Here is a 26301-nt window from a genome sequence, read left to right as displayed (position 1 = left end):
CAAATAACTGGACAGGGTCAAGCTTATCCTGTTCTTCCCAATTGGAACAGTGATCGCATTATGCCCACACACATGCTTACACGGGCCAAAAACAAAGCTCCCCAAGTCCAGCTTGAGCCAAACCAGAAAGTTTTTTTTCTCCCCATACTTGTCTCTCATAGGGCATCACGGTAGCATAGCGATTAGTGGGATGCTACTGCTGCTCAGAGTTCAATCCCACCGTCCTCCGTAAGGAGTCTCTGTATGACCTCCCCCATTCCAGTTCCGCCAGTTCCCTCCCACAGTCCAACAATGTACTGCGTAGGCTGATTGATCATTGTAAGTTGTCCTGTGAATAGGTTAGGGTTAATTGGATTTGTCAGGGGGTGGCTCAAAGAGCCAGAAGGGCATATTCCACACTGTATCTCTAAATAAATAAATATGTGTCGTGCTGATACAGCACTCCCTCCTTCCACGAGGCAGTAAAAACCTGAGAGGCTGCTGTGAGCCATTCGTTATCTGAGGCTGCTGAATGTCCTGTTGAATGTGAAGATCTTGCAGAAGGTATTTCCCCTTCCCAAGGAAAACCCAAGCAATGCAACTTTAAAGCTGGTTTGACAGACTGCAAAGTGGACTCAAAGTCTTGCAGTGTCCTCGCTTGAAGATAGCAGTTGCTGTTGTGGTTACGGTCTCCTATATTAATACAAGCTTCAGAAGAGTTGTTAATTATCTTCCATACAACCACTGTAGTTGGTGCTTTGTTCATTATATACCATGTCGTATGACCTTTGTAATCATGGTCTTTCCACGACTATGATTGTTCTTGGCAAGTTTTTCTACTGAAGTGGTTTGCCATTGTCTTCTTCTGGGCAGTGTCTTTACAAGGCGGGTGACTCCAGCCATTATCAATACACTTCAGAGATTTGTCTGCCTGGCGTCAGTGGTCTCATAACTATGACTTTCAGCCATTTACCACCTGCTCCCATGGCTTTACGTGACCCTGATCGGGGGACTAAGCAGGTGCTACACCTTGCCCAAGGGTGACCTGCAGGCTGGCAGAGGGAAGGAGCGCCTTGCGCCTCCTTTGGTAGAGATGTGTCTCCGCCACGCCCCCTCAAGCAGTCGGTGCAGATGGGCTTATTATCAACCGTGTTAAAGTAGCCAGCCCTCAACGCAGCCATGATCCATCACTGTCACGGAATAAAGAAAAAGAAATCCAAACGTTGATGCGGTTCCCGTGCTGGCCTCCCCCTTGTCAGTGCCTCCTGCAACACAGACAATGAAAGCAGGAGGGTCTGAACCAGTCTGGCTGAAATTATACTGCAAAACCAATGAAATGCTCATACTTTGCATTTAGTAATGGTCACTCTAATTAATCATCCCCGGACTTGTGTACCAGTATTCCACGTTCTGTTACTTTCCCTGTAAGTGTGTGCAGCACTTCCCTCGTGGCAGCAGCACGGATAACAAAAGGTGTTCCCTTACTACAGTGGAAGGGACAGCTCGTGGTCACGAAGGAGAATTGTGACCGTGGTCTGACTTGCATCTGACGACTTTGATGCGAGTTGCAGTTGGCTAAGGTGCACTTGCAAGAAGACAGGAGGTGGTTGCTCTGCGGACCCACCAGTACCACTGGAACGGGGCTTCAGGTTGACCCGAGTTTTCTGGAGGGCAGAGAGTACCTTGTTATTACAGACTTTACATAATACCAGGAGTCTTCTGGGTGCTAATAGTAGCAAGCTGTGCCTGGCAAGCATTAAGGTGTGACAGCTGGCAACATCCTCCTTGCATAGTATTTAGAGATGTTACATGGTCTCTGCCTGTGCTGTGATGAAAGCTGATGGATAGTATTGCCATTAGTTTGACTCGCTGTGTTTGGATTTCCTCCCACAGTAGTGTGGGGGTCAGCACAATGCTTTACAGCGCCAGAGTTTGTTCGTTTTCCCTGTGATCACTTTGGTTTTGTTCCACAGTCCAAAGATGTACTGTTTGGTAGGTTAATTGGTCATTGTAAATTGTCACACGATTAGGCTAGGGTTAAATTGGGGAAGCGCTGGGTGGCTTGGCTCAAAGGGCCAGAGGAGCCTGTTCCGCACTGTATCACAATAAAAAAAAATTATGTGCACATCATCCCAACTAGCAAACAGGGGCTTCAGACAAAGCCCCGCAAAAGGCTGTAAAAAGTATCTCTCACAAGTTTTCACGCAGGCCAGACAATATGGCAAGAATCTCCTTAGTAGCCTTCTCAGTTCAGCTGACTGTCTCAGCTCCCACTTGAGGCCTGTGGGGCAGCACCGTGTAATGTCCATCCTTCCCGCCCCCAGAGAGTTAGTACATTAGCTGCCCAAACCTCCTGCCCTGGCTAGTTCACCTGCATTGATCTCTCAACAAGCATTTCCATCCCCATTCTCATTTTGCAGCGCAGGGATTGGAGGTGTGTGGAGCGCACTGCAACAGTGATTCTCCATTGTCATAGGCCGGTCAAAAGCAGAGGAACTTTGGTGGTTCTACAGTAATAAAGGCACAATAGGAGGGGGTGAGGTTAAAGGTAAAAGACATGCTATGAATAGTAGATTGCAGGTGATGGGTTATGAAAGTACCTGTCCTTAGTTATGATAACTTCAGGGTTTCCTCAGGTCGCCGATAGCACAAGAGTGACCTCCAGCACTTTCTTGTCCTAATGTATCAATCACGGACAAGAAAGGGAGCTGTTATGTTTTGAAGCTTCAGAACATAAAACCAATTCAAAGGAAGACACAGGAGTCCAAAATGTGATTCTAACTTCGTGTTTTACTTTAAGCAAGGCGCGGAGGTATCAAATGGTAGTGTGATGACGTACTCAATTCATGTATTTATACATATAGCCATAATGAATTTTATAAGAAACAGAGAATGTTAATCAAACAATATATACATATATACACACACACACACGAGCTTGTACAACAGGAGTCTAGTGTACAGGACCTCTCTTGGTTCTTTGGCTTTTGCCCTGTAGTTGTCAGTGGATGCTAATGTAAATGTAATTCTCAATAGTCGTTGCTCTTTTCAAGAGGAGTTACTTTTAGATAAGCTTTACAGGTCCACAGCATTGTTGGTGATTAAAACTTAATGGGGCTATTGTAGAAAAATCAAGATTCTGTGACTTTAAATGCCCACATGCCTTTCCAAAGAGGCTTGCTTGTTTGTTTATCAGTTGATAGATATACACCAGGAAGTAGGCCATTCCAGCCCTTCGAGCCACGTTGCCCAGCAGTTCCCTGATTCAGTCCTAGCCTAATCACAGGACAATTTACAATGACCAATTAACCCACCAACCAGTAGGTCTTTGGACTGTGGGAGGAACCTGGACCACCCGGAGGAAACCCACACGGTCACGAGGAGAACGTACAGACTCCTTACAGGCAGCGGCAGCAGTTCAACCCAGGTTGCCTGTACTGTAAAGCGTTGTGTTAACCACTGCGCAACCGTGCCGCCTTGCCTCCATCCACCTCACACGTGCAGCGCTCTTTTTGTACAAGACCCCAGGCAGAGCTGCTTTTACATAGAAAACCTACAGCACAATACAGGCCCTTCAGCCTACAAAGTTGTGTCGAACATGTCCCTACCTTAAAAATTACTAGGCTTACCTATAGCCCTCTATTTTTCTAAGCTCCATGTACCTATCCAGAAGTCTCTTAAAAGACCCTATTGTATCTGCTTCCACCACCGTTGCTGGCAGCCCATTCCACGCACTCACCGCTCTCTGCGTAAAAAAACATCTCCTCTGTACCTGCTCCCAAGCACCTTAAACCTGTGTCCTCTTGTGGCAACCATTTCAGCCCTGGGAAAAAGCTTCTTGATTATCCACATGATCAGTGCCTCTCATCATCTTATACACCTCTATCAGGTAACCTCTCATCCTGCGTAGCTCCAAGGAGAAAAGGCCAAGTTCCCTCAACCTGTTTTCATAAGGCATGCTCCCCAATCCAGGCAACATCCTTATAAATCTCCTCTGCTCACTTTCTATGGTTTGCACATCCTTCCTGTAGTGAGGCGACCAGAACTGAGCGCAGTACTCCAAGTGGGGTCTGACCAGGGTCCTCTATAGTTGCAACATTTTAATAAAAGAATTTCCAGCCTCTATTATTCACTCATGCACCACCGAATATTAAATATGAATTTGTTCCCAGTATCTCTAATTAAATGTTTTTCTTTTGTTTGTGACAGTTCATGCTGAAGGAATTTGAGACTCGTAAGCCCCAATATGAACAACTTAACCAAGCAGCGCAGGGCATACTCTGCGCGCCTGGCGACGTGTGCCCTTCTGACAGCCAGGTGAGAGAGCAGCACAGAGCCATCAATGACAAATGGGATAACCTGACTCATCAGCTCAGCAGTCGTTCTGATCAAATCGATCAGACCACAGCCAAGAGTACAGAGTACCAGGAGATACTGCAGAGGCTTAGCGACAAAGTCAGGGTCCTCAATAATAAACTCAACTCTCAGTCGATAATCAGCACACAGCCAGACGTTGTCAAACAGCAACTCGAAGAAATCAGTGAAATCCGCTCCGAGTTAGAACAGCAGAAGGAGCAGATTGAAGATGCCCAGAAACTCTGTGACGACCTGTCCTCCCTTATTGGTGAACAGTATTTAAAGGATGAACTTCGGAAACGGCTGGATGCAGTCTTGATGCCATTTAATGGTCTTGAAGAGAGAGCAGGTTGGTATAGTTGCTACAAAATTATTTGCATTGTTTCAAAAGATTGGGTGATATAATTTCAATATAAGTTATCCAGTCCTACTAGAATCTTTTTTTTATGCCATGGGCTCCAACCATCAACCAAGGGGTCAGTGGGAAACCCTGTACTAGATGAAATAACCGCAGACTTCTGTAATCTTTTATATTGTGAACTTTTATTTCAGGAGTATCCACTCTTCCACAATTTGTTGCTGATGCCCTGGTATTAGAAAAGTTACTTAAAACAGTTCAAATGGACTAAACCACTCAGAGATTGCACAGGCTAATTTAATACTTTAAGGAGAAACCCTTGTCTGGGTCTGAAAATCACAATTTGATTCACTACATAATAATTATATAGATAACTTTTATCGTATTTCTGTCACTACATCTTTCCCTAATTGTTTTTACTTTTAGATCCTGCAATTGTTATTTCGTATCGGTTTTTCTGTTTCACCCCCTCTGTAGAGAATTGATAATTTATGCATTAAATCAAAATAGTCACCTGTTGAGGATGAGAGTTAATAGAATTTTTAGAAGCATGCTCCTCTTCTGATAACTCCGTAAACAAACATATTGAAATAGGCACCATCTACAAATCCCTCAGAGCCAATAGAATTCAAAGGTCAACTGAAGGGGTAACCAATCGGGAGCAAAGCAAGCGAGCAGGGGTGGGGGGGGGAGGATGCTATATAAACATGAGCACTGACAGAGAGAAGCACCAACAGCTACGCACTGAGGATGTCACATCAACTGGTGATGAAATCATTTGCAAGCTAATTGCCAAGTTCACCAAACACCACAACATCAAACTCTCCAGATAATATCAGTTACATGAGCACGTATTCTGACTTGATGCTGACACAGCGACAAAGTCAGGATCCTGTATAATAAATTAAACAGTCAATCGCTGATCACCACGCAACCAGACATTGTCGAGCAGCAACTCAAAGATTTCAAAGTTCAAAGTAAATTTTACTATGCGTACACATATGTCACCATATACAACCCTGCGATTCATTTTCCTGTGGGCATACTCAGAGAGATGATGGTTATGGAAATCCATTCCATGTTTGAACAACAGAAGGAACAAATTGTTGATGGTCTACTCCAGGTGAATATTTGGTACCTATAAATCAGTCTTTATAATTTGGGTTTTAAAGTGGTGACTTTATTTTTATTTGAAACTTTAAAATGAATATAAACAGCTGCAGACAAGTTATACTTTTGCAGGTTAAAAATCACATTCATAAAAATTGAGGATTTGGCAAAGCAATTTGGTAAAGAATATATTTCTTAATTAGTAAATTGCACATAAATGTCTTCATTATATGTGCAATGTTCTTCAATAATTGAAGAACACTTTTCTACAAGCCACATAAATTATGTGTCAAATATTACTTATAATGTAAGAATATTATAATGAAAGAATAATTGAGTAGTTCCTTGGCTAAACAAAGTGAGTACTTGCAAGTCTCCAAACACCATTCATTGGTTATGTTAAATTCAAAATTTGGTCTAACGTTTTTTGGGTTATTTATGATAAATGAGTGGTCTATAGGCATTAAAACATTCATAATATAATTTATGATGCATGAATTATTATTCTGAAGTTAAACTAGGGATGTAATCTTTTGAAACAAAACAAAATCCTTTTTTCTTTTGGCTAACTTTTTAATTCCAAAGTTTAATTTGTATTCCTTGCAAATGTGAGAGACAGCAGATCGCGAAAGATCAGCTAGTCCACAAATATTAAATAAATAGTGCATTCTGAAATTTGCGATCTGTTTTGGATTTGTACTTCCGAAAGTATACTGTTAAATCTATAATTTGGCAACTTTGAGGAATGCTTGTTTCAGAATTAATTATGAATCCTTTTGTTGTTAAAAATGTGTCCTCTCCAGGCGATCGCATAAACCAGCTTCAGACAACTCTGGCCAGTTCTCAGCAGTTTCAGCAAACCTTTGATGAGCTGAAGCTGTGGCTGGATGGGAAATGCAGTGAGCATTCACAGAAACCTCTCATTTCTGCAAACCTTGACACTCTGCAATCCCAAATAAGTGAGCAGGAGGAGTTCCAAAAAAGTCTGAACCAGCATTCGGGCTCTTACGAGATGATCCTGGCTGAAGGAGAGTCCCTAGTTCGAAGTGCCCAAACAGGCGAGGAAAAGACGAGTCTTCAGAGTCAGTTGTCAGCTCTTAAAGGACAGTGGGATGAGCTGTGGAAGCAGACAGCAAGTAGACATTCTAAGCTCAAAGACTGTGTTCAGAAAGCACAGAAGTACAGACAGTACATGGAAGACCTGCTCCCCTGGGTAGAAGAATGTGAATTGAAGGTGAAGGAACTGGAGATCACCATTGATCCAACACAGTTGAACTCCTCCTTAGCTAATGCAAAAGATCTACAACACGATGTGGACAAACGTCGCTCGTTGCTGGAGATGATGAATGCTGCTGCTGACGTTCTCGTAGATTCCTGTCAGGTGGATGAAGAAGATATCAGAGATGAGAAAACAGACATAAACCAGAGGTTGGACCTTGTTACAGAGCAACTTCAAGTCAAAAGTGAATCAATTGAAGAAATGGCCCAAAGGCTGAAAGAATTCCAAGACTCCCTGAAAAGTATTCAGTTGAAGCTTGATGGTGCTAAACAACAGCTCGAAATATATGATGCTCTGGGATCACAGGCCTGCAGTAATAAGAACTTGGAGAAGCTGAGGGCTCGTCAGGAAGCTCTTCAGATCTTAGCATCCCAGGTAGACTATCTGAGGGACCTGGCTCGAGGACTTGTAGAGGATGCTCCTGATGGTGCAGATTCATCACAGCTTCTCCAGCAGGCAGAACTAGTTCAGCAAGAGTATGGCGATGTAAAACAGAGGGTGGACGAAAGCTGTCTGGCAATGGAAAACAGACTTCAAGGAATTGGGCATTTCCAGAACCGTATTCGGGAAATGTTTTCACATCTTGCTGACTTGGATGATGAGCTGGACAGCATGAGTCCCATTGGGAGAGACGTGGACAGCCTGCAGTCGCAGACTGATGATATTAAGCAGTTTATGAGCAAGCTTAAAAAACTGAAGAAAGATATTGAGACTTCAGAGGAAGAGTGCAAACAGATGCTGGAGGTGGAAGGCAGTCCGGACCTACAGGGACTGAAACGAGAGCTCGAAGCCTTGAACAAACAGTGTGGTAAATTACTTGAACGCGGAAGAAACAGACAAGAACAAGTGGAGGTGACCGCGGGACGCGTTGAAGATTTCTACGAAAAACTCAAAGAATTAAATGATCTTCTTACCAAAACTGAAGAGGGTGAAGAATTGCAAGGCAACGTGGGTACAGAAGTTGATATCATCAATCAGCAGCTGGCAGACTTCAAGGTAAGATTTGTTTACCTTCGCCCATGGCAGTTTTCTGAACTTCCCTAAGTGAGAAGCAATTAATAACTTTGTTTGAAACTTTATAATTGTTTGAACTGCTATTCAAATATATCCCTTTATGTATAGATATTTATGCACGGTGTTTTGCCCATAACAGACAGAATCTTAGTCTCAGTAATTATGCTGTAGAGTTTCTGGGACATTGTCCTGCAATGAAAAGCATATACCTGTCAAAGCCAGCTATTCTAATTGGCTGGAACTTCAGGTCTTCGTGGTGTGTATCACCTGGATATTGTGGATGGGAATTTTTCAAAAGAGATGTGAATGCTACCTCATAGCTTGGACTGGTGTGGATGACAGTGGTGGGAGGTCAAAGAAGATACTTGAGGGAAGGCAGGAACAGCATTTTGAGAGAACATGGGCTGGAAGCAGCAATTTGCAAGAAGAGGAGAGCAGCACTTGGAAACGGGGGGGTGAAAATTAAAACAAAAGGGCAGAAAGGAGGAAGTCACAGAAGTAGCTGATGCTGATGCAGTATTTTGTCTTAGTAGTTTGGGATTTTCAGCAGGTATCACCGCTGTGTGGTGGGGTCGAGATTCGTCTCCATCAAAGGAGGTGTAAGGCGCTCCTTCCGTCTGCCAGCCTGCTGGCCACCCTTGGGCAAGGAGTAGCACCTGCTTGGCCCCCCCCTACCCACCAGTCAGGGTCACATGAAACCATGGGAGCAGATAGTGGATAGTCATACAAGCAGCCAGTGCATATCACGAGTCCTGGTGATGCGACCACTGGAACCAGGCAGACAATCTCTGAAAAGTATTTGTAATGGCTGGGGTCACCCGTCTTGTAAAGACACTGCCCAGAAGAAGGCAATGGCAAACCACTTCTGTAGAAAAATTGGCCATGAATAATCATGGGATAGATGGAACACCAAGTTTGCCTACGTCATACAACATGGCATATAATGATGATTTACACATTTCACTTATTCCTTGAATTAACATTATTGAAACTGGCCATTTTTTCAATTGTCTGCGTGATTTTTTTTCCTTTCTCTTGCACACGGAGTGTTGGTCTTTTTTTTTCTTTAATGGGTTCTTCTGGATTTCATGCTCTGTGGCTACCTGTAAGCAAACATATCTCAAGGTTGTATAATTTATGCATTCTTTGATAATAAATATACTTTGAATCTACAGAGACCAAAATTTCACTTTGTAGAAATGTGTCCAGCCTATATTCCTTTTCTTAGTTTTGAAGACCCTGTACTCTTCACTTAGTCTTACCTACCAGAGCTTGCTTGATTCATATGGACCAAATGCCTGTGAAATTTGCTGGAATTGTGAGATGGAAGCCTGTTGCGTCTACACTGCCTATAATGGCTCCTGGCACATTCTCATCAGTCCTATCCCCCCTCTTTTTAAGACTCAGGTTTATTATCACCGGCATGTGACGCGAAATTTGTTAACTTAGCAGCAGCAGTTCAATGCAATACATAATCTAGCAGAGAGAAAAAAATAATAATAATAAAGAAACAAGTAAATCAATTACGTATATTGAATAGATTTTTTTTTAACGTGCAAAAACAGAAATACTGTATATTAAAAAGAAGTGAGGTAGTGTCCAAAGTTTCAATGTCCATTTAGGAATCAGAGGGCAGAGAGGAAAAAGCTGTTCCTGAATCACTGAGTGTGTGCCTTCAGGCTTCTGTACCTCCTACCTGATGGTAACAGTGAGAAAAGGGCATGCCCTGGGTGCTGGAGGACCTTAATACACTGCCTTTCTGAGACACCACTCCCTGAAGATGTCCTAGGTACTTTGTAGGCTAGTGCCCAAGATGGAGCTGACTAGATTTATAACCTTCTGCAGCTTCTTTCGGTCCTGTACAGTAGCCCCTCTGTACCAGACAGTGATGCAGCCTGTCAGAATGCTCTCCACAGTATAACTGTAGAAGTTTTTGAGTGTATTTGTTGACATGCCAGATCTCTTCAAACTGCTAATAAAGTATAGTCGCTGTCTTGTCTTCTTTATAACTACATCGACCTGTTTGGACCAGGTTAGATCCTCTGAGATCTTGACACCCAGGAACTTGAAGCTGCTCACTGTCTCCACTTCTGATCCCTCTATGAAGATTGGTATGTGTTCCTTCGTCTTATCCTTCCTGAATTCCGCAATCAGCTCTTTCGTCTTACTGATGTTGAGTGCCAGGTTGTTGCTGTGGCACCATTCCACTAGTTGGCATATCTCACTCCTGTACGCCCTCTCATCACCACATGAGATTCTACCAACAATGGTTGTATCGTCAGCAAATTTATAGATGGTATTTGATCTATGCCTAGCCACACAGTAATGTGTATATAGAGAGTAGAGCAGTGGGCTAAGCACTCACCCCTGAGGTGCGCCAGTGTTGATCGTCAGCGAGGAGGATAGGTTATCACCAATCCACACAGACTGTGGTCTTCCGGTTAGGAAGTCGAGGATCAATTACAGAGGGAGGTACAGAGGCCCAGGTTCTGCAACTTTTCAATCGGGATTCTGGGAATGATGGTATTAATGCTGAGCTATAGTCGATGAACAGCATCCTGATGTAGGTGTTTGTGTTGTCTAGGTGATCTAAAGCCATGTGGAGAGCCATTGAGATTGCGTCTGCCGTTGACCTATTGTGATGATAGGCAAATTGCAATGCGTCCAAGTTGTTGCTGAGGCAGGAGTTCAGTCTAGTCATAACCAACCTCTCAAAACATTTCATCACTGTCGATATGAGTCCTACCGGGCAATAGTCATTCAGGCAGCCCAAATTCTTAGGCACTGGTATAGTTGTTGCCTTTTGAAGCAAGTGGGAACTTCTGCCCGTAGCAGTGAGAGGTTGAAAATGGCCTTGAATACTCCTGCTAGTTTGTTGGCACAGGTTTTCAGAGCCTTACCAGGTACTCCATTGGGACCTTCTGCCTTGCAAGGGTTCACTCTCTTTAAAGACAGTCTAACATCGGCCTTTGAGATGGAGATCACAGTGTTATCAAGAGCAGCAGGGATCTTCACAGCTGTATCTGTGTTCTCTCTTTCAAAGTGTTCATAGAAGGCGCTCCAACTTCAGTTTAGTAGTTCAGTTTAAACCTTGGATATTTCTCATGCCCTTATCCAAAATTGCTTTAAATTGGATAAAATTATAATCACACCACAAAATTCACTACCTACTCTCCTGCATTTCCCACAACTGGAACCAGCACTGTCCCATACGTGATCCAAATGTCAGAAACATTATTTCACCTTTCAGACACTTGGGCACTTGCAGTCTTCGTTGCTGAAGCTATGTTCTTGACGTTGCATTAATGACAAAAAAAGTACTTGAGTCAAAGTTGATTTTGTGTTCATTGGCAACTCTGCTGGCTAGCTTTCCATTCTGTCGTAGATAGACTGATTGCTACAACTTTTTCACTTTTTGGACTCTGACCAGAATAGTTTTGGCAAAAGCTGTAATGTTTACGAAGGGCCTCTTTACACATCTCTTGTCCAGATCCTAGGTGATACTGACGTCATAGATATAGCATAACAAATTATTTTCTCAGAAGAATGCAGCATGCCCTAAAAAAATTTGAGAAGGGTAAAAATTGTACCTAACACCCAAGTAAGAATTCTCACTGATCAAGCATGCAGTTCATTTAGAGGGAAATATTAATTTAGATTAATGAAGCAGTAACATTCAATCTTACCTATCTCAATGAACCTGCAAGAAGATTTATTGAAAGAACGCTTCTTTAAATATACTGAAAATGATCATGAAACCAATTGCTATGAAACCAGATTTTCTTCAGTCCATGCTGTTGGGCAACAATTCCTGAAAAATTAAGACATAGGAGCAGAGTTAGGCCGTTTGGCCCATCGAGTTTGCTCTGCCATTCAATCATGGCTGATCCTTTTATCTCCTCCACAACCCCATTTTCCGGCCATTTCTCCATAACCTTTGATGCTGTGTCCAATCAAGAACCTATCAATCTCTGCCTTAAATACACTCAACAACCTGACGTCCACAGCTTCATGTGGAAACAAATTCCACAAATTCACCACAGTCTGGTTAACAAAATTTCTCCGCATCTTTTTTTTTAATGGACACCCCTCTATCCTGAGGCTGTGCCCTCTTGTCCTAGACTCCCCCACCATGGAAAACATCCTTTCCACATTTACTCTGTCTAGGCCTTTCAACATTCGGTAGGTTTCAATGAGATCACCCCCCCATCCTTCTAAATTCCAGTGAGTACAAACCCAGAGCTATCAAACATTCCTTGTATGATAACCCTCTCATTCCTGGAAATGTCCTTGTGAATCGCCTCCAATGCCAGCACATCTTTCTTAGATGAAGAGCCAAAACTGTTCACAATACTCACGGTGAGTCTCACTAGTGCCTTATAAAGTATATAATAGCTTTTATATCCTAGACCTCTTGAAATTATTGCTAACATTGCATTTGCCTTCCTCACCACTGACTCAACCTGCAAGTTAACCTCTAGGGTGTTCTGCACAGGGACTCCCAAGAACCTTTGCATCTCAAATTTTTGGAATTTCTTCCTATTTAGAAAATAGTATACACATTCATGACCATGCATTTTCCAACATTGTACTTCATTTCTTACCCATTCGCCTAATCTGTCTTAAGTCCTTCTACAGCCTGTCTTTTACTTAACTTTTTTATATTTGGGTCAAGAAGGAGGCTAATTCATTTTCAAGAAGACCACAACTACAACAAACACCTCTTATCCATTGTTAGAGAAAAGGTAGAATGTTGCAATCAATGTTTGTAGTTGAAAAGAAGATATTTCTTCATTCTGCAAAGCTGTATGAGCAACTAATTACTGTGATTTCCCACGTTTCAGAAGTTCAAAGTAAATTTATTATCAAAGTATATATATGTCACCATGTACAACACTGGGGTCCAATTTCTTGTGGGCATTCTCAAAAAATTCATAATAGAATAATAACCTTAACAGGATCAATGAAAGACCTTGCCAACTTAGGCGTTCAACCAATGTGCAAAAGACAACAAACTGTGCAAATACAAAAAGAAATAATGATAATAAATGAGCAATAAATATTGAAAACATGAGATGAAGAGTTCTTGAAAGTGAGTCCTTAAGTTGTGGAAATATTTCATTGATGGGGCAAGTGAAGTTAACCCCTTTGGTTCATTAGCCTGATGACTGAAGGGTGGTAAGTGTTCCTGAACCTGGTTGTGAGAGTATTCAGACACCTGTACCGTCTTCCTGATGGCAGCAACGAGAAGAGAGCAGCGCTTCATGTAGATGTGTTCAGTGGTGGGGAGGGCTCTACCTGTTATGGACTGGGCCATACCCACTACTTTTTGTAGAATTTTCTGTTCAAGGGCATTGGTGTTTCCATACCAGGCTGTGATGTAGCCAGTCAATAGCCTCTCCACTACGCATCTATAGAAGTTTGTCCAAGTTTTAGATGTCATGCCAAATCTATGCATACTCCTAAGGAAGTAGAAGCTCTGCTGTGCTTTCTTCATAATTGCAGTTGTGCTGGGTCCTCTGAAATGATAACACCAAGGAATTTAAAGTTGCTGACCCTTTCCACTTCTGATCCTCTGATGAGGACTGGCTCATAGACCTCTGATTTCCTCCTGAAGTTAATACTTATCTCCTTGGTCTTGTTGACATTGAGTAAAGAGGTTGTTGTTGAGTCAGAAGTTGTAAGTAGTTATGTAGCAAATATCAATATGGAAACTTCTGTTTTCACAACAATTGAAAGAGCCTTCTTATATCACAAGATATCAAAGTTCTGTATCCTTTTTGCAATAAATAGGGGGAAAATCCATTTCTGTCTGTTGTCACATACAGAGAATTAAAAAGGAAAGATGTTTAATTAAACTTAACATCTGATTTGTCTCCGTACATGATTAACTTTGTATAAATAGGCTGTTATTAGGAAAAATAATGTTAAATTTGTATGGCAGTTTCAGAAAGGTTCATTGTTCCTGCCTAGAATGTTTGCTGATGACTTGTGCAGAAGGCTGAAAGTCCAGATCTTTGTTTCAGACTTTGGGTCTGCCCTATTCTTATGGGGAAGGGGATGAGAATGAGGGGATGCTTATCACTGACGTGAGTAGTTCCCATTCAGAATGTTCCCCTGCTGCATCTAATGATACGGTAATAAATTAGCAAACATACTACAAGACCTCCTTTGTATCAGAATTACATCATGTCTTTCTTCCACATGCTTTTACAAACTTCAGCAATACTCTGGTGAGTGGATTGATAACACTTCACAAAGAAAAGAACAATTTTTCTTTCATGCAGCAAATTAATTTACAGAGGATTTCCCCGGGAATGGTCAGCAATTCTTTGCATGACTGGTGGCTTTATCCCACTTAAGTTCCAGATGGTTTGGGATTCCCGCACGGTAGACCCAAACTGCTGTCTGCTGTTTGCCAAGGAATCTTCTATTATGCTCAAAAGCTGAACACCATGTGGAGTCCAGCAATAGAGCACAATGTTATGGCAATTCTCCACCTCCTAAATGGTGGGGAATCCACTTGTGCAACCTGTGGCAGTTTGGGCCTGGTATAGGAACAGGGTCTCAGTTCATCTAAATACAGATCTATACCTGAAAAGACCATAAGACATAGGAGCAGAATGAGGCCACTCAGCCCATCGAGTCTGCTTTGCTATTCCATCACGGCTGATTGATTATCCCTCTCAACCCCAATCTCCTGTCTTCTCTCCATAACCTTTAACACCCTGACAAATCAAGAACCAAGAACCAACTACTTTAAATATACTCAAAGACCTGGCCTCCACAGCCATCCATGGCAATGAATTCCACAGATTCACCACCCTCTGGCTAAAGAAATTCCTCCTCATCTCTGTTCTAAATAGGCATCCCTCTGAGGCTATGCCCTCTCGTCCTGGACTCACCCACTTTTGAAAACATCCATTCGATCTGGGCCTTTCAATGAGATTCCCCTCTGAAACTTCTGAACTCCAACAAGCACAAGCCTAGAGCCGTCAAATGCACCTCATACATTAACCCTTTCACTCCCAGAATCATTCTCGCGAACCTCCTCTGGATCCTCTCCAATGCCACCTCCTTTCTTAGATAAGTGGTCCAAAACTGCTCACAATACTCCAAGTGCAGTCTGACCAATGGCTTATAAAGCCTCAGCATCATGTCCTTGCCTTTATATCCTAGCCCTCTTGAAATGAATGCTAACATTGTATTTGCCTTCTTTACCACTGACTCAACTTGCAAGCTAACCTTTATGGAATCCAGCATGAGGACTCCTAATCCCTTTTGCACCTCTGATTTTTTGAAATTTCTCCCCATTTAGAAAACAGTCTACACCTTTATTCCTTTTACCAAAGTGCACGACCATACACTTAACAGCACTGTAATTCATTTGCCACTTATTTGCCCATTCTCCCAATCTGTCTTAAGTCCTTCTGCAGGCTCCCTGCTTCCTTGACACGACCTGCCCCTCTACCTATCTTTGTACCATCTGCAAAGCTGGCCACAAACCCATCAATTATGTCATCCAAATCGTTAACATACAGTATAATGCATAAAGAAGCAGTCCCAATACTGACCCCTGCAGAATACCACTAGTCACAGGTAGCTAACCAGTATTGAGGCCCCTTCTATTCCCACTCTCTGCCTCCTGCCAATCAGCCAAACTTCTATACGTGTTAGCATCTTTCCTGTTAATACCACGGGCTCCTGTTGTTAAGCAGCTTCATATGCAACACCTTGTCAAAGGTCTTCTCAAAATCCAACTACACAACATCCACTGACTCTCCTTTGCCTATCCTGCCTGTTATTTCCTCCACAAATTCACCAGGCAAAATTTCCCCTTAAGGAAACCATGCTGACTGCAGCCTATTTTGTCACGTGCCTCAAGTACCCTGAAATCTCATCCTTAATAACGGACTACAACATCTTCCCAGTCACTGATATCAGGCTGTTGTAATTCACATCCCACATCCTGACTATTGTTTGTGGACCTGTATTTAGCTCCCATCAGGGTCTCTTTACCTTCGCAGTTTCTTAGATTTACTCATAAAGATTTCACTTCTTCCAAACCTATATCATCACTTATGAAGGATTCCATTTTTTTTTTAACCAACAAAGCCACCCCACCCCACCCCTCTGCCTACTTGCCTGTCCTTTTGATATAATGTGTACCCTTGGATGCTGAGCTTCCAATCATGATCTTCTTTCAGCCATGACTCCGTGATGGCCACAATGTTTCATATGTCATACAATGTCAATGCTAATCTCTAACTGTACTACAAGATCATCCACCTTATTCTTTATACTGTGTGCATTCAAACATAACATTTTCAGTCCTGTATTCATCGCCCTTTTCAACTTTGCCCCCAAGTTACACCTCAACCCATCCCTCTGACTGTAATTTTGCCCTATCGTCTGCCTGACCTTCTTCGCAGTCTCATTACACACTGGATCGGCAGCATATGTTATCCATTGGTAAATTTGAATCTCAACTATTTTATGTTTTGTAAATATTCTTGTGCTTTAATTTTTTTTAATAGTTCATGTATTTTTGAATGTGAATATTTTGAAACTTCAGCAGCTAAAGGTGTCAGAGTTTTTATGAGCTATGTAAAGGCATTGGGTATCCTGCTAAGGATGGAACAGTGTTCGTCACGCAATTTTTTCTCAGGGACATGCACTAAATGCTTTCTTAATGCAGAGAATTCTGGGCCACTATTATGTCCCGTACTTACTCAACATACCTTTTTCTCCGTATGTACAGGCAAAATAATAGCATGCTGACTCTTCTGAGCTCACTAAGAAAAAAGTAGATTTCAAAATAAGTTTATTATCAAAGAACAAATATTTCACGATATACAACTTGGAGATTATTTCCTTGCAGGCATTCACAGTAGAATTGAGAAATACAATATACAATGAATGAAAAAAAACCTCACAGACAACCAATCTTCAACAGAAAGACAAAGTCCGCAAAAATAAATAAATAATACAGAGGATCTCTGACCAAACGACATCTCACTGCCTTTTCTCTGCCCATTATCCTTCCTGCTGTGTAATTTTAATCAGAGTATAAAATGAAGAGGAATTTTAAAACAAGTTATCAACTTTATTTAACCTGAATTTTAAAAGGAGTCTGATTTTTTCTGGTATCTTTGTCGGTGCCTTTTACTTGGAGCCTAAATAATCCTGAAACTGTGATTGCAAAGACTACAATTGGTCATACTTGAAACTTCCCAGGATTCTGTTGACACGGTAGCTTACTGCATGAAGGGAGGCCATTTGTTCCATCCTGCCAGTGCTAGCTTAGTGCTCTGAATAGTGTTATTTAGCTTACTTCCTTGCCTTGGGTGTTCATTAATAAGCAGCTGCCCAATTCCCTTTTAAAATTATTTATGCATCAGCTTGCACCACCTTCTCAGTTAAATATTCTTGATCTTGATATCTGTATTTCCAGCGAACTCATTTTAGACCCCTTTGTTCCAAGGAAAGTTAAACTGGGCTAGGATACGTTTTAAATCTGCATACAGCTGGTAACTGTCACTTGAACTAATAGAGCTGCTTTGGGGAAGATTTGCCCTTGAGTTGTCACAGAGTTAATTCATGCAAGTACCACATATCTCTAATGACCATTGAGCTGCTAAAAGTAAACACCTGGGGCAGGGATTATGGTTGTCAGGGCCTACCACCTTGCTGCTCCCAGAGGAAGGATGAGCTTCTCTTGGGGTAGGAGGATATTAGGTTAAATTTTAGCTGCTTGGGAACTCAGGAGTGGACCATTTTACTAAGACGAGTTGACCTTTAATCTCTGTAGAAGGCCTGCTGTTAAGATGAAAATTGAAAACCAAAATAAATATTGCACTGAAGCAGCATTATTCATACATTGCACATGAACTGATGTCACTGCTCTGTGTGTATTCATGTGTCATACACAAAGAGGTCTACACTACAAATTCTGTGAGCAAGTAATGCGTCCACGGAGTCCGCATTTACCTTATGGAAATGGTTTCACCTAGAATTTCAAAAACATCACAAAAATTCTAGCTGGCTGCATCACTGTTGGTGGGTGTTGGCGACTGCACAGGATTGAAATAAGCTGCGGAGACTGGTAAACCTAGTCATCTCTATCATGGGCGCTCGCCTCCGTAGAATCCAGGACATCTTCAAGGAGTGATGCCTCAAAAAGGCGGCGTCCAACATTATGAACCCCCCCCCCCCCCCCCCCAATCGCCCAGGACATGCCCTGTTCTCAATGCTACATTCAGGAAGGAAGTATTAGAAGAAGGCACACACTCAATGATTCAGGAACAGTTTCTTCCCATCTACCATCGATTTCTGAATGGATATTGAACCCATGCTAATTACCTCACTACTTCTTTATTTCTATGTTTGCACTACTTACTTAACTATTAACTATTTAAGTATGCAGGTTTCCCCTGCTATCCAAAGGTAAAGTATTCCTATGAAACTGTTAGTAAGCCAAAATGGCGTAAAGTGAAGAAGCAATTACCATTAATTTATATGGGAAACATTTTTGAGCGTTCCCAGACCCAAAAAGTAATCTACCAAATAGCGCATAAAACCTAAAATAACACAAACATATAGTAAGAGGAGAAATGATATGATAAATACACGGCATATATAAAGTAGAAAAAATGTATGTACAGTGTAGTTTCACTTACCAGAATTGGGAAGATTGAGCCAAAACCGATTGGCACGTACAGGCATTGGCGCACGCACCTGCCCGTGCAAAGCTTCACGGTCATGGTAGTCTTTCTCGGGGTAAACACAAGTTTAAAGCAGAGGTACACTTTTTGGAATTCAGTTTTTCTCTATTGTTATGTATTTCATTGTACCACTGCTGCAAAGACGATAAACTTCACAACTTATGCCAGTGATATTAAACCTAGTTCTGATTCAGAAAATTTTGAACTCTTGTTAGAATTTCTGAGCACTGACCTTTCCAATCATTCTTTTATAACTGAAGATCCTCCTTCCAAGTGACATGGTAGAGCCCATTTCCCTCCTCTTCAGTCTGTACCATTTGTTTAAATGAGCATAAGAAATGTTTTCAGAGGTATGTATTTATAATTTCAAATGAGAATTGTTAGTGTTTTATTGAGGTTCCTTAGCTGAAGGCATTGTTCGTAGGTACCTTGTAAAAATGGGCGGTGATATTACCGAGAACACTTCCAGTTACCTGCAACTAATTTAAATTGCATTAATTCCATTAATGAGCAGCTGGGCTAAGCTAGCTAGTTATTCTCTTTTAAAATAGCATGCAGAATCTGTCACCTGTCTTCAGCTATTTGTGTTCCTCCCCAATTCTTGACATAGCAGTCGGTGTCTGGAGTTCTGCAGCTCTGCGCCTGTTGTCTCAACACCCCTCCCTTTTGCAGCATGGGCTTGAATGTCAGGGCTTTGCTATTTTTAAGAAATGATGCAGAGTAGGGAGCATTTAACAGCCTTAACGGGCTGTCATTTAAAAAAAAATTAAATGTATCTGTGATTAAAGTATTATAAAACTTGCATTCTTTTCTCGTGTTTATTGTAGGATTTTCACTTTTCTGGACTTAATTTTCTCATAATTAACCTGCTCCTTTTCTGTCGGCATTCCCTGAGGACTGCTACCCAGGTGTAGTTGCTTTTCGATGCCTTGCCTAAGTGTAAGCCCCAGACAATAATTGTTAGCGGGCTATTGAAGTACGTGGCACGTCATGGTATTGACTAACCTGACAATCGAGCCTGGCATCCACATACTCGTCCTCATTGTAGATCAGGGAGTAACTACGGTTTGGGCATCTTTATCTGTCTACTTCCCCTTCCCTAAGCCATGGAAGTCAAGCCCAGTTGTAGGTACTTTGTCAATAGGCTAGGTGACATCTGCTAGCTTATTTCAGAGCACAGATTAAACTGGGGCTTTCACGGACTGTGTGAAGCAGCTATTCAGAGCACGAATAACTGAATTGAAAAGAAATCTCACATCTGCGTTTTTTTTTCCAAAATGCAAGCTTGAATGATGTCTAGACTTAATACAATAGTTAATAAATTGAGATGTTACCACATATTCTAAATATCCAGTTTCATTTGACACAGTTAAGCATTACCACTCAGTTACATAATCAAGACAATTGGTCAGGAATAATATCTTTTCACATCTAAAAAGATAATCTTGAACTTTATTTATTTGTTTGTTTATTTATTGCGATAGAGCACAGAATAGACCCTTCTAGCCTTTTGAGACACACCGCCCAGCAACCCCTGATTGTCCTAGCATAATCGCAGGACAATTTACAATGACCAATTAACCTACCAACCAGTACGTCTTTGGACTGTGGGAGGAAAACCTCATGGTCACGGGGAGAATATATAAACCTCTTACAGGCAGTGGCAGGAATTGAACCTGGGTCACTGGTACTGTAAAGCGTTGTGTGAACACTGGGCTACCGTTGCAAGAAGGTTTTCAACCAAAGATAATTATGTGATTGTGCTGGGGGGGGGAAGTTTAATTTCATAATTTAATAACCTTTATTTTTTAGTATTCACTGCCTGCTTAAAGCCAGCTGGCGGTGTAGTGGGATCTGCACCAGACTTTGAACTGAGTGGTCCTGGGTTCAAATCTGGCTGGCTCCTTGCATACTTTCCATCCGTGCTGCGTTGAGCATCGAGCTAACAATTCAGCCACAAAAATAAAAGCAGACAAATGCTAAAGAGAAACAGCAAGGTTGCCGCCCGATGCACCGCAAGGCACCGAAAGGGACAACAGTTGCCTGCTTAAATGAAGACAGTGCTGGGAGTGGCAATACTGCTTGTTAAACTAATTACTGCTTATAAACATAATCTTTGTCAGAAGCCAAATATTCCCCTTGTAGAACTTCGTCTTGACAAAATGCTGCTGAGCTATAAGGAAAATAATTTAATAGTTAAATGATCCACAAGGACAAATAGTTTATTAACTTATTCTTGGCTCATTTGATATTAACCACTGTTGGAAATTAATTTGAAAAGGATAACTTATTTTTATGTTGCAATAAGTGAAATAACAGCTTGTCATGAACAGACATGTTCTTCAGTTGACATCTACCAACCATCTCAAAACTGCTGCCGTAAGCATTACTCTACTACAATTGTCCTTTTTCAAATAAGCTTTGTTTTACATAGATTGTTAACTGAAGTGGCTTCTAAGAGAGTGGCGCGGTAGTGCAGTGGTTAGCAAAACACTTTACGGTACAGGCAACCCGAGATCAAATCCCCCTGCTGCCTGTAAGGAGCTTGTATGTTCTTACTGCGTGGGTTCCGGTTTCCTCCCCCAGTCCAAAGACCAACTGGGTGGGAGGTTAATTGGTCATTGTAAATTGTCCTGTGATTAGGCTAGTGAGATTGCTGGGCAGCACAACTCAAAGGACCTATTCCACGCTGTATATCAATAAATAAATCAAAATAAAAAGAGAGTATTTTATTCTGAGTTAAATTCCCTCATTACGTTCAATTGCTTATGGCATCAGAATACTATATGCTTTAAATCACTCTACTTGTTAATTGGGTCACAATATTCAACTGAAGAGCAGTACACAAGAGCTCTCTCAGTTTATAAATAGAAATGTTGTGAAATTGGCTGCCTTGACATGTTGATGCAGTGCAGGATCGGTATTCTTGTTTCAAATGCAACTTCATAACAGCAGTAACAATTGTTGTGTGAAGTTGCTCAGCGAGGCATTCCACCAGCATTATCAGCAACCAGTCATCCATGTAGCACCATGTGAATTGAGGTTAAACTATCTGCATTTGCTATACTGTGGTGTCACTTCTCATAAACTTTGCAGGCCAGAGGATTAAACTATTTTGGCAGTCTACTTGGATAGGTTGTTTCCAAATAGGAATGTTTCTTCAGATCATTCCAGTCATCTGCTAAATATTTTGTCTATTTATTTGAGGTGTTCCGCAACAAAGGTTTCTGCACATGGGCTTATTTAAGTTCTTCAGTCTTTCTAAAGTTATATATAAATGGATGTTAAATTCCCCAATTGAATAGCATGTGTCCAACTACCATCTTAGAGATTTACTACAAATAAATATATTAGCAGTTTGCATGCAACATTAGCCACACCCCAGTACATCACTTCAACAGACAGGCTAAACCAGGTGAGGGTAGCCGCTGGGCCTCATACCCCAGTGAGATAGGGATATGCCTGCCCTAGCATGTGAAGACAGCTCCAGCAGACTGGGCAGATGAGATCAACGGTGAGATCCAGCATCCAGGAAGGGGGTTCTGCAATGCTTCATGAAGAGTGAAGATCATGACAAGGCACAGAAGAAGCCATGGTCATCCACTGTAAGCAAGGAAGACCCCAGTTTGTGGTGACTACTTGTACCTGTGAACCCAGTCTTCCAAAGTCAAGAGAGTGGAACTGCCCAGTGCAACAGCTCCTGCAGAGGTCTCCTGTCGTTGTTGGATATGACGGACATCCAGCACATGAAACTGTGTATCATCATTTCTGAAGCACCAAAGTTTCAGTCTTGGCCCTGTCTTCAGCATGTACTGTGCAAGTGCTGTTATTTTAAGTAGATGCTTGGGATTTCTTATTACTGATGAAAAATACAACCTGAATGATATTTGGTGAACTCTTTGATCCTGACCTTGAGTAGAGTTTGCATGTTCTAACTCTGAGCATAGAATAGAGGTTGGTAATTGATACATATAGTCTTAATCTGTGAAAAAAACACAGATTGGAAACATGGCTCAATTCAGAATATGTAATGTAGCAGGCTGATGAAATTAATGTTTATGACAGAGTTTGCATAATGCCTATGATTTCAGTTTTTTGAGTGTTTTAATAGCTGAACTATGCTTGATTTAAGACTGGACATCAGGCAATAAAGACCACACCTTTATTACTGCTAACATCCTTTATTCACTTGCTCACTAACCAATCCAGTCCCATGAGAAAAAACTAATTCTACCCCAAATTTTGAGATGATTTACGATTTTCATCTCCCTGCCTTCTTCTCACAAATATTTGTGTGAGTACAGGTTATCCGAAATTCCAAATAGCGCTGACAGGAATCACAAATGGAAAACTCCACAAGGCGCTGGGAAGGTTCCCAGGCAATGCACAGGTCTCTGCGCACCACAGACGGTTCTGAGAAGTGACCTCGCATATGTAATGAACAGAAGTTAATGAAAAATAGAAGAACGCTGCAGAAAGCAAAAAAAAATGAAGATCTTGACTGTATACTGTAGGAGTGGATTTGTCAGCATCGGAGTGAGCATATGCCACATAATGGCATGCTGATCATGAAACAAGTAAAGATCTATCACGATGAACTGAAGATTGAAGGCAATTGTAAATATTCAGTAGGCTGGTTGCAAAAAATTAAGGGGAAACTATATTTTTAAAGATTTGTGGTGATGAAGTGCAGCAAAATCTAACATGTTTAACGGCTACATCAGTACATATGTGTGATGAACAAGTGTAAGACAAAGACTGCTTGCCAGTAGCAAATAAACTCAGAGTCAGGAATGATAGCGATACCAAGGAGCCACTGACTGTCCATCTGGATGGACAAGGTTGTGATAGCTATTAAAAATATTATATAAAGCTGTATTTATAAGCTGTACATATAATGTAAATGGATTTTGTGTTCAGACTTGGGTTCTATTCCCTTGGCATCTCATTATATAGATATTGCAAAATATTCCAAAATCTGAAATCCAAAACACTTCTGGCCCGAAGCATTTCGGATAAGAGCTGCTGAACCTGTATTCACTTCCCTCGAGCATCTGATCACTCGTTTGGTATTGTGTAGTAGGTCCAGAGTAATGAATCATGGTAACAGACTTTTGTTTTGCCAAGTTTGCACTGGCCAGCAAGTATCCAGTTACACCAATCGATCCTAACTTAAGGTCCAAGTACATTCATTATCAAATTGTGTATGCAATATACAACTCTGAGATTTGCCTCCTCCAGACAGCTAAAAAACAAAGAAACACTATGGAAGCTGTTCACAAAAAACAGTCAACCTCAGCCCTTCTCTCCCCCCCAACACACACACACACACACACACACACACACACACACACACACACACACACACACACACACACACACACACACACACACACACACACACACAACAAAAATGCCAACCCCTACCCCCTACCCCCCCCCCCCCCCCCCCAAGCACAAAAAAAATTAAACCACACTCCCAGAACTTCGGTACCATCCTCAGACAACATCAAGGGAGCTTTCTTCCTTCCTTCCCTCAGGAGCAGCGAGCAAGGAGAGAGAGAGAGAGAGACTGTTATATGCAGACACCTTCCTCTGGCAGCAGCGAGTGAGAGGCTGGTAGACAGCGCTGGACACCCGCTCACCTTCCACTCTCGTCTCGATGTTTCAATCTTCCTCGGCACTTTGATCGGCGAGAAATGGAGTCGGCCGTGGGTCTGCACCCCATCTACAGGCTTCTCGGCCTTGAGGCTACTCGCCTCCTGGAATTGTCTTGGAGACGGCAAAGCCCCAGATTGCTCAATCAGCTTGAAAACACACGTTCAAGCTGTAGATCACAGGCTCCGACAGTACCAAAAGCACATTTAAAAGAAAAAGAAGACATAAAAGAAACAGTTTCATGGACTATCTGGGATGTTCTCGACACCTTCCTGTCTATTATAATTCTGTCACTCACTAGTATACTAAGGGCTAATTACAGCAGCCACGTAACCTACCATGCCACACAGAGCACTCAAAGGAAACTCACGCAGTTGGTAAGAAAATGTGCAAACTTCACATAGACAGCACCCATGGTGAAGATCAGAGCCAGGTGACTTGAGCTTGGTGGTGACATTTCTACTCACTACATGCTGTGGTGCTGTGCCTGATCTTTTTTAGATCTTATCCCTGTATTTTTCTATGTTTGCCCGTGCACAGAAGATAAAGTCGAAAGTGAAAAGTGAAATTTTCAGGGTTGAAATATTCACTTTGTTTTTCACCTGTTCTACATAATTTTCGGGAAGATTGTTGATGGCTTCTAGTGCTGAAAGGGGGAAGTGTCTTTTTGTATTAAAACTATGCGGTTGAGTGAATGCAGTTTTTGCTTTTGAAGTGGACAAAGCAACTCTTATTTATGATTATACTGACAAAGTTTACCTGTCTGAGGGAATACAGAAAATTTTATGAGCAACTAGTGATTTCAAAGTAAGCAAGGGAAGTGATGTACTTAAATTTACCATTTACCATGTGTAGGTGCAATTTTAGTATCAAGAAATGTTAACTTTTCAGTTAGGTTTTCATCATCTGATATTGTAAATGTCATAAACAATTACTGTGGAAGTTTGGAATACACTGGTGAAAGATATTTGTATACTGTACTGCAAAGGCACTGTATTAACAAGCAAATGGAAGCAGTGCACCTGTGGAAACAAATAGCAGGCGAAAGAGGGCCATTAAACCGCCTCAGAGACTGATTGGAAGTTGTTGAGTGGATAAGGGACAGTAGTTGGTCATTACAATTGAAGTTGAAATGTTGATCAGTTGAAAATTCCAAAAAAAACAAAGAGTGGAATATAGGTATCTTTGTTGGGAAGTATTATTGTCCCCTACAGGTTTATGGGGACTTAGTATTGTGTTTGTTTTTCTTTCAAAGGGGGAGATGTGTTATTCTGTGTGCATAATATAGAACTTCAGTTCCCAGTGGGCAATGCGAGGGGTTTACTTGGAACCAGAAGCTAGGATGGTGACCTGGTTGTGATGAACAGGGTTCTGCAGCAGTTCAGTAATAAAATGTTCTAACGTAAACCCATGCCAAGTTTGTCTTTATGAAGAACAAACATAAAAGAAGAAGCATAAATATTCTGCATCTAATATAGAGTTACTGGAGTACAAAAGAAATGTTCAGTGATAGCGAAGCAGAATTTAAAAATGAATAAAGTTCATGAAAATTAAGAAAACCACTGTAGTCTGAGATAGGAGTGCCAATTAGGCATTACCTCCAGATTCACTGCTGTGCTAATATCTCATTGTTCACATGTTCAGGGTAATAGAAAACAGCAAGACAATGAAACTGCGCCAGTCACTTGAACTACCACTAAAACCATGTGTAAAGCTGAACATTTCTAGCTGAAGTAGTTGATGTCTTCTGTTTCTGAACCCTGGGCAGGTCAGTGAAAGATTAACTCGCCACTAAAGCTCTTTATAGAGTCATTGCGCAGAAT

General features: G+C 41.6%; 1 protein-coding gene across 4 annotated transcripts in view; it reads left to right on the top strand.

Moving 5' to 3' along the window:
- macf1a (microtubule actin crosslinking factor 1a) overlaps positions 1-26301 on the top strand; it is a 564022-nt gene that overhangs the window by 414876 nt on the left and 122845 nt on the right. For all 4 annotated transcript variants that reach the window (XM_073034465.1, XM_073034464.1, XM_073034466.1 and 1 more), the window contains 2 exons: positions 4189-4684; positions 6607-8078. In XM_073034465.1, the coding sequence (XP_072890566.1) occupies positions 4189-4684; positions 6607-8078 (1968 nt within the window). The remainder of the gene's footprint in view (positions 1-4188; positions 4685-6606; positions 8079-26301) is intronic.

The sequence above is a fragment of the Hemitrygon akajei genome, chromosome 32, assembly GCF_048418815.1.
Source record: "Hemitrygon akajei chromosome 32, sHemAka1.3, whole genome shotgun sequence".
NCBI classification, from domain to species: Eukaryota; Metazoa; Chordata; class Chondrichthyes; order Myliobatiformes; family Dasyatidae; genus Hemitrygon; species Hemitrygon akajei.
Note: the sequence above shows the minus strand (reverse complement) of the source record. Positions and strands in the feature narration are given on the sequence as shown.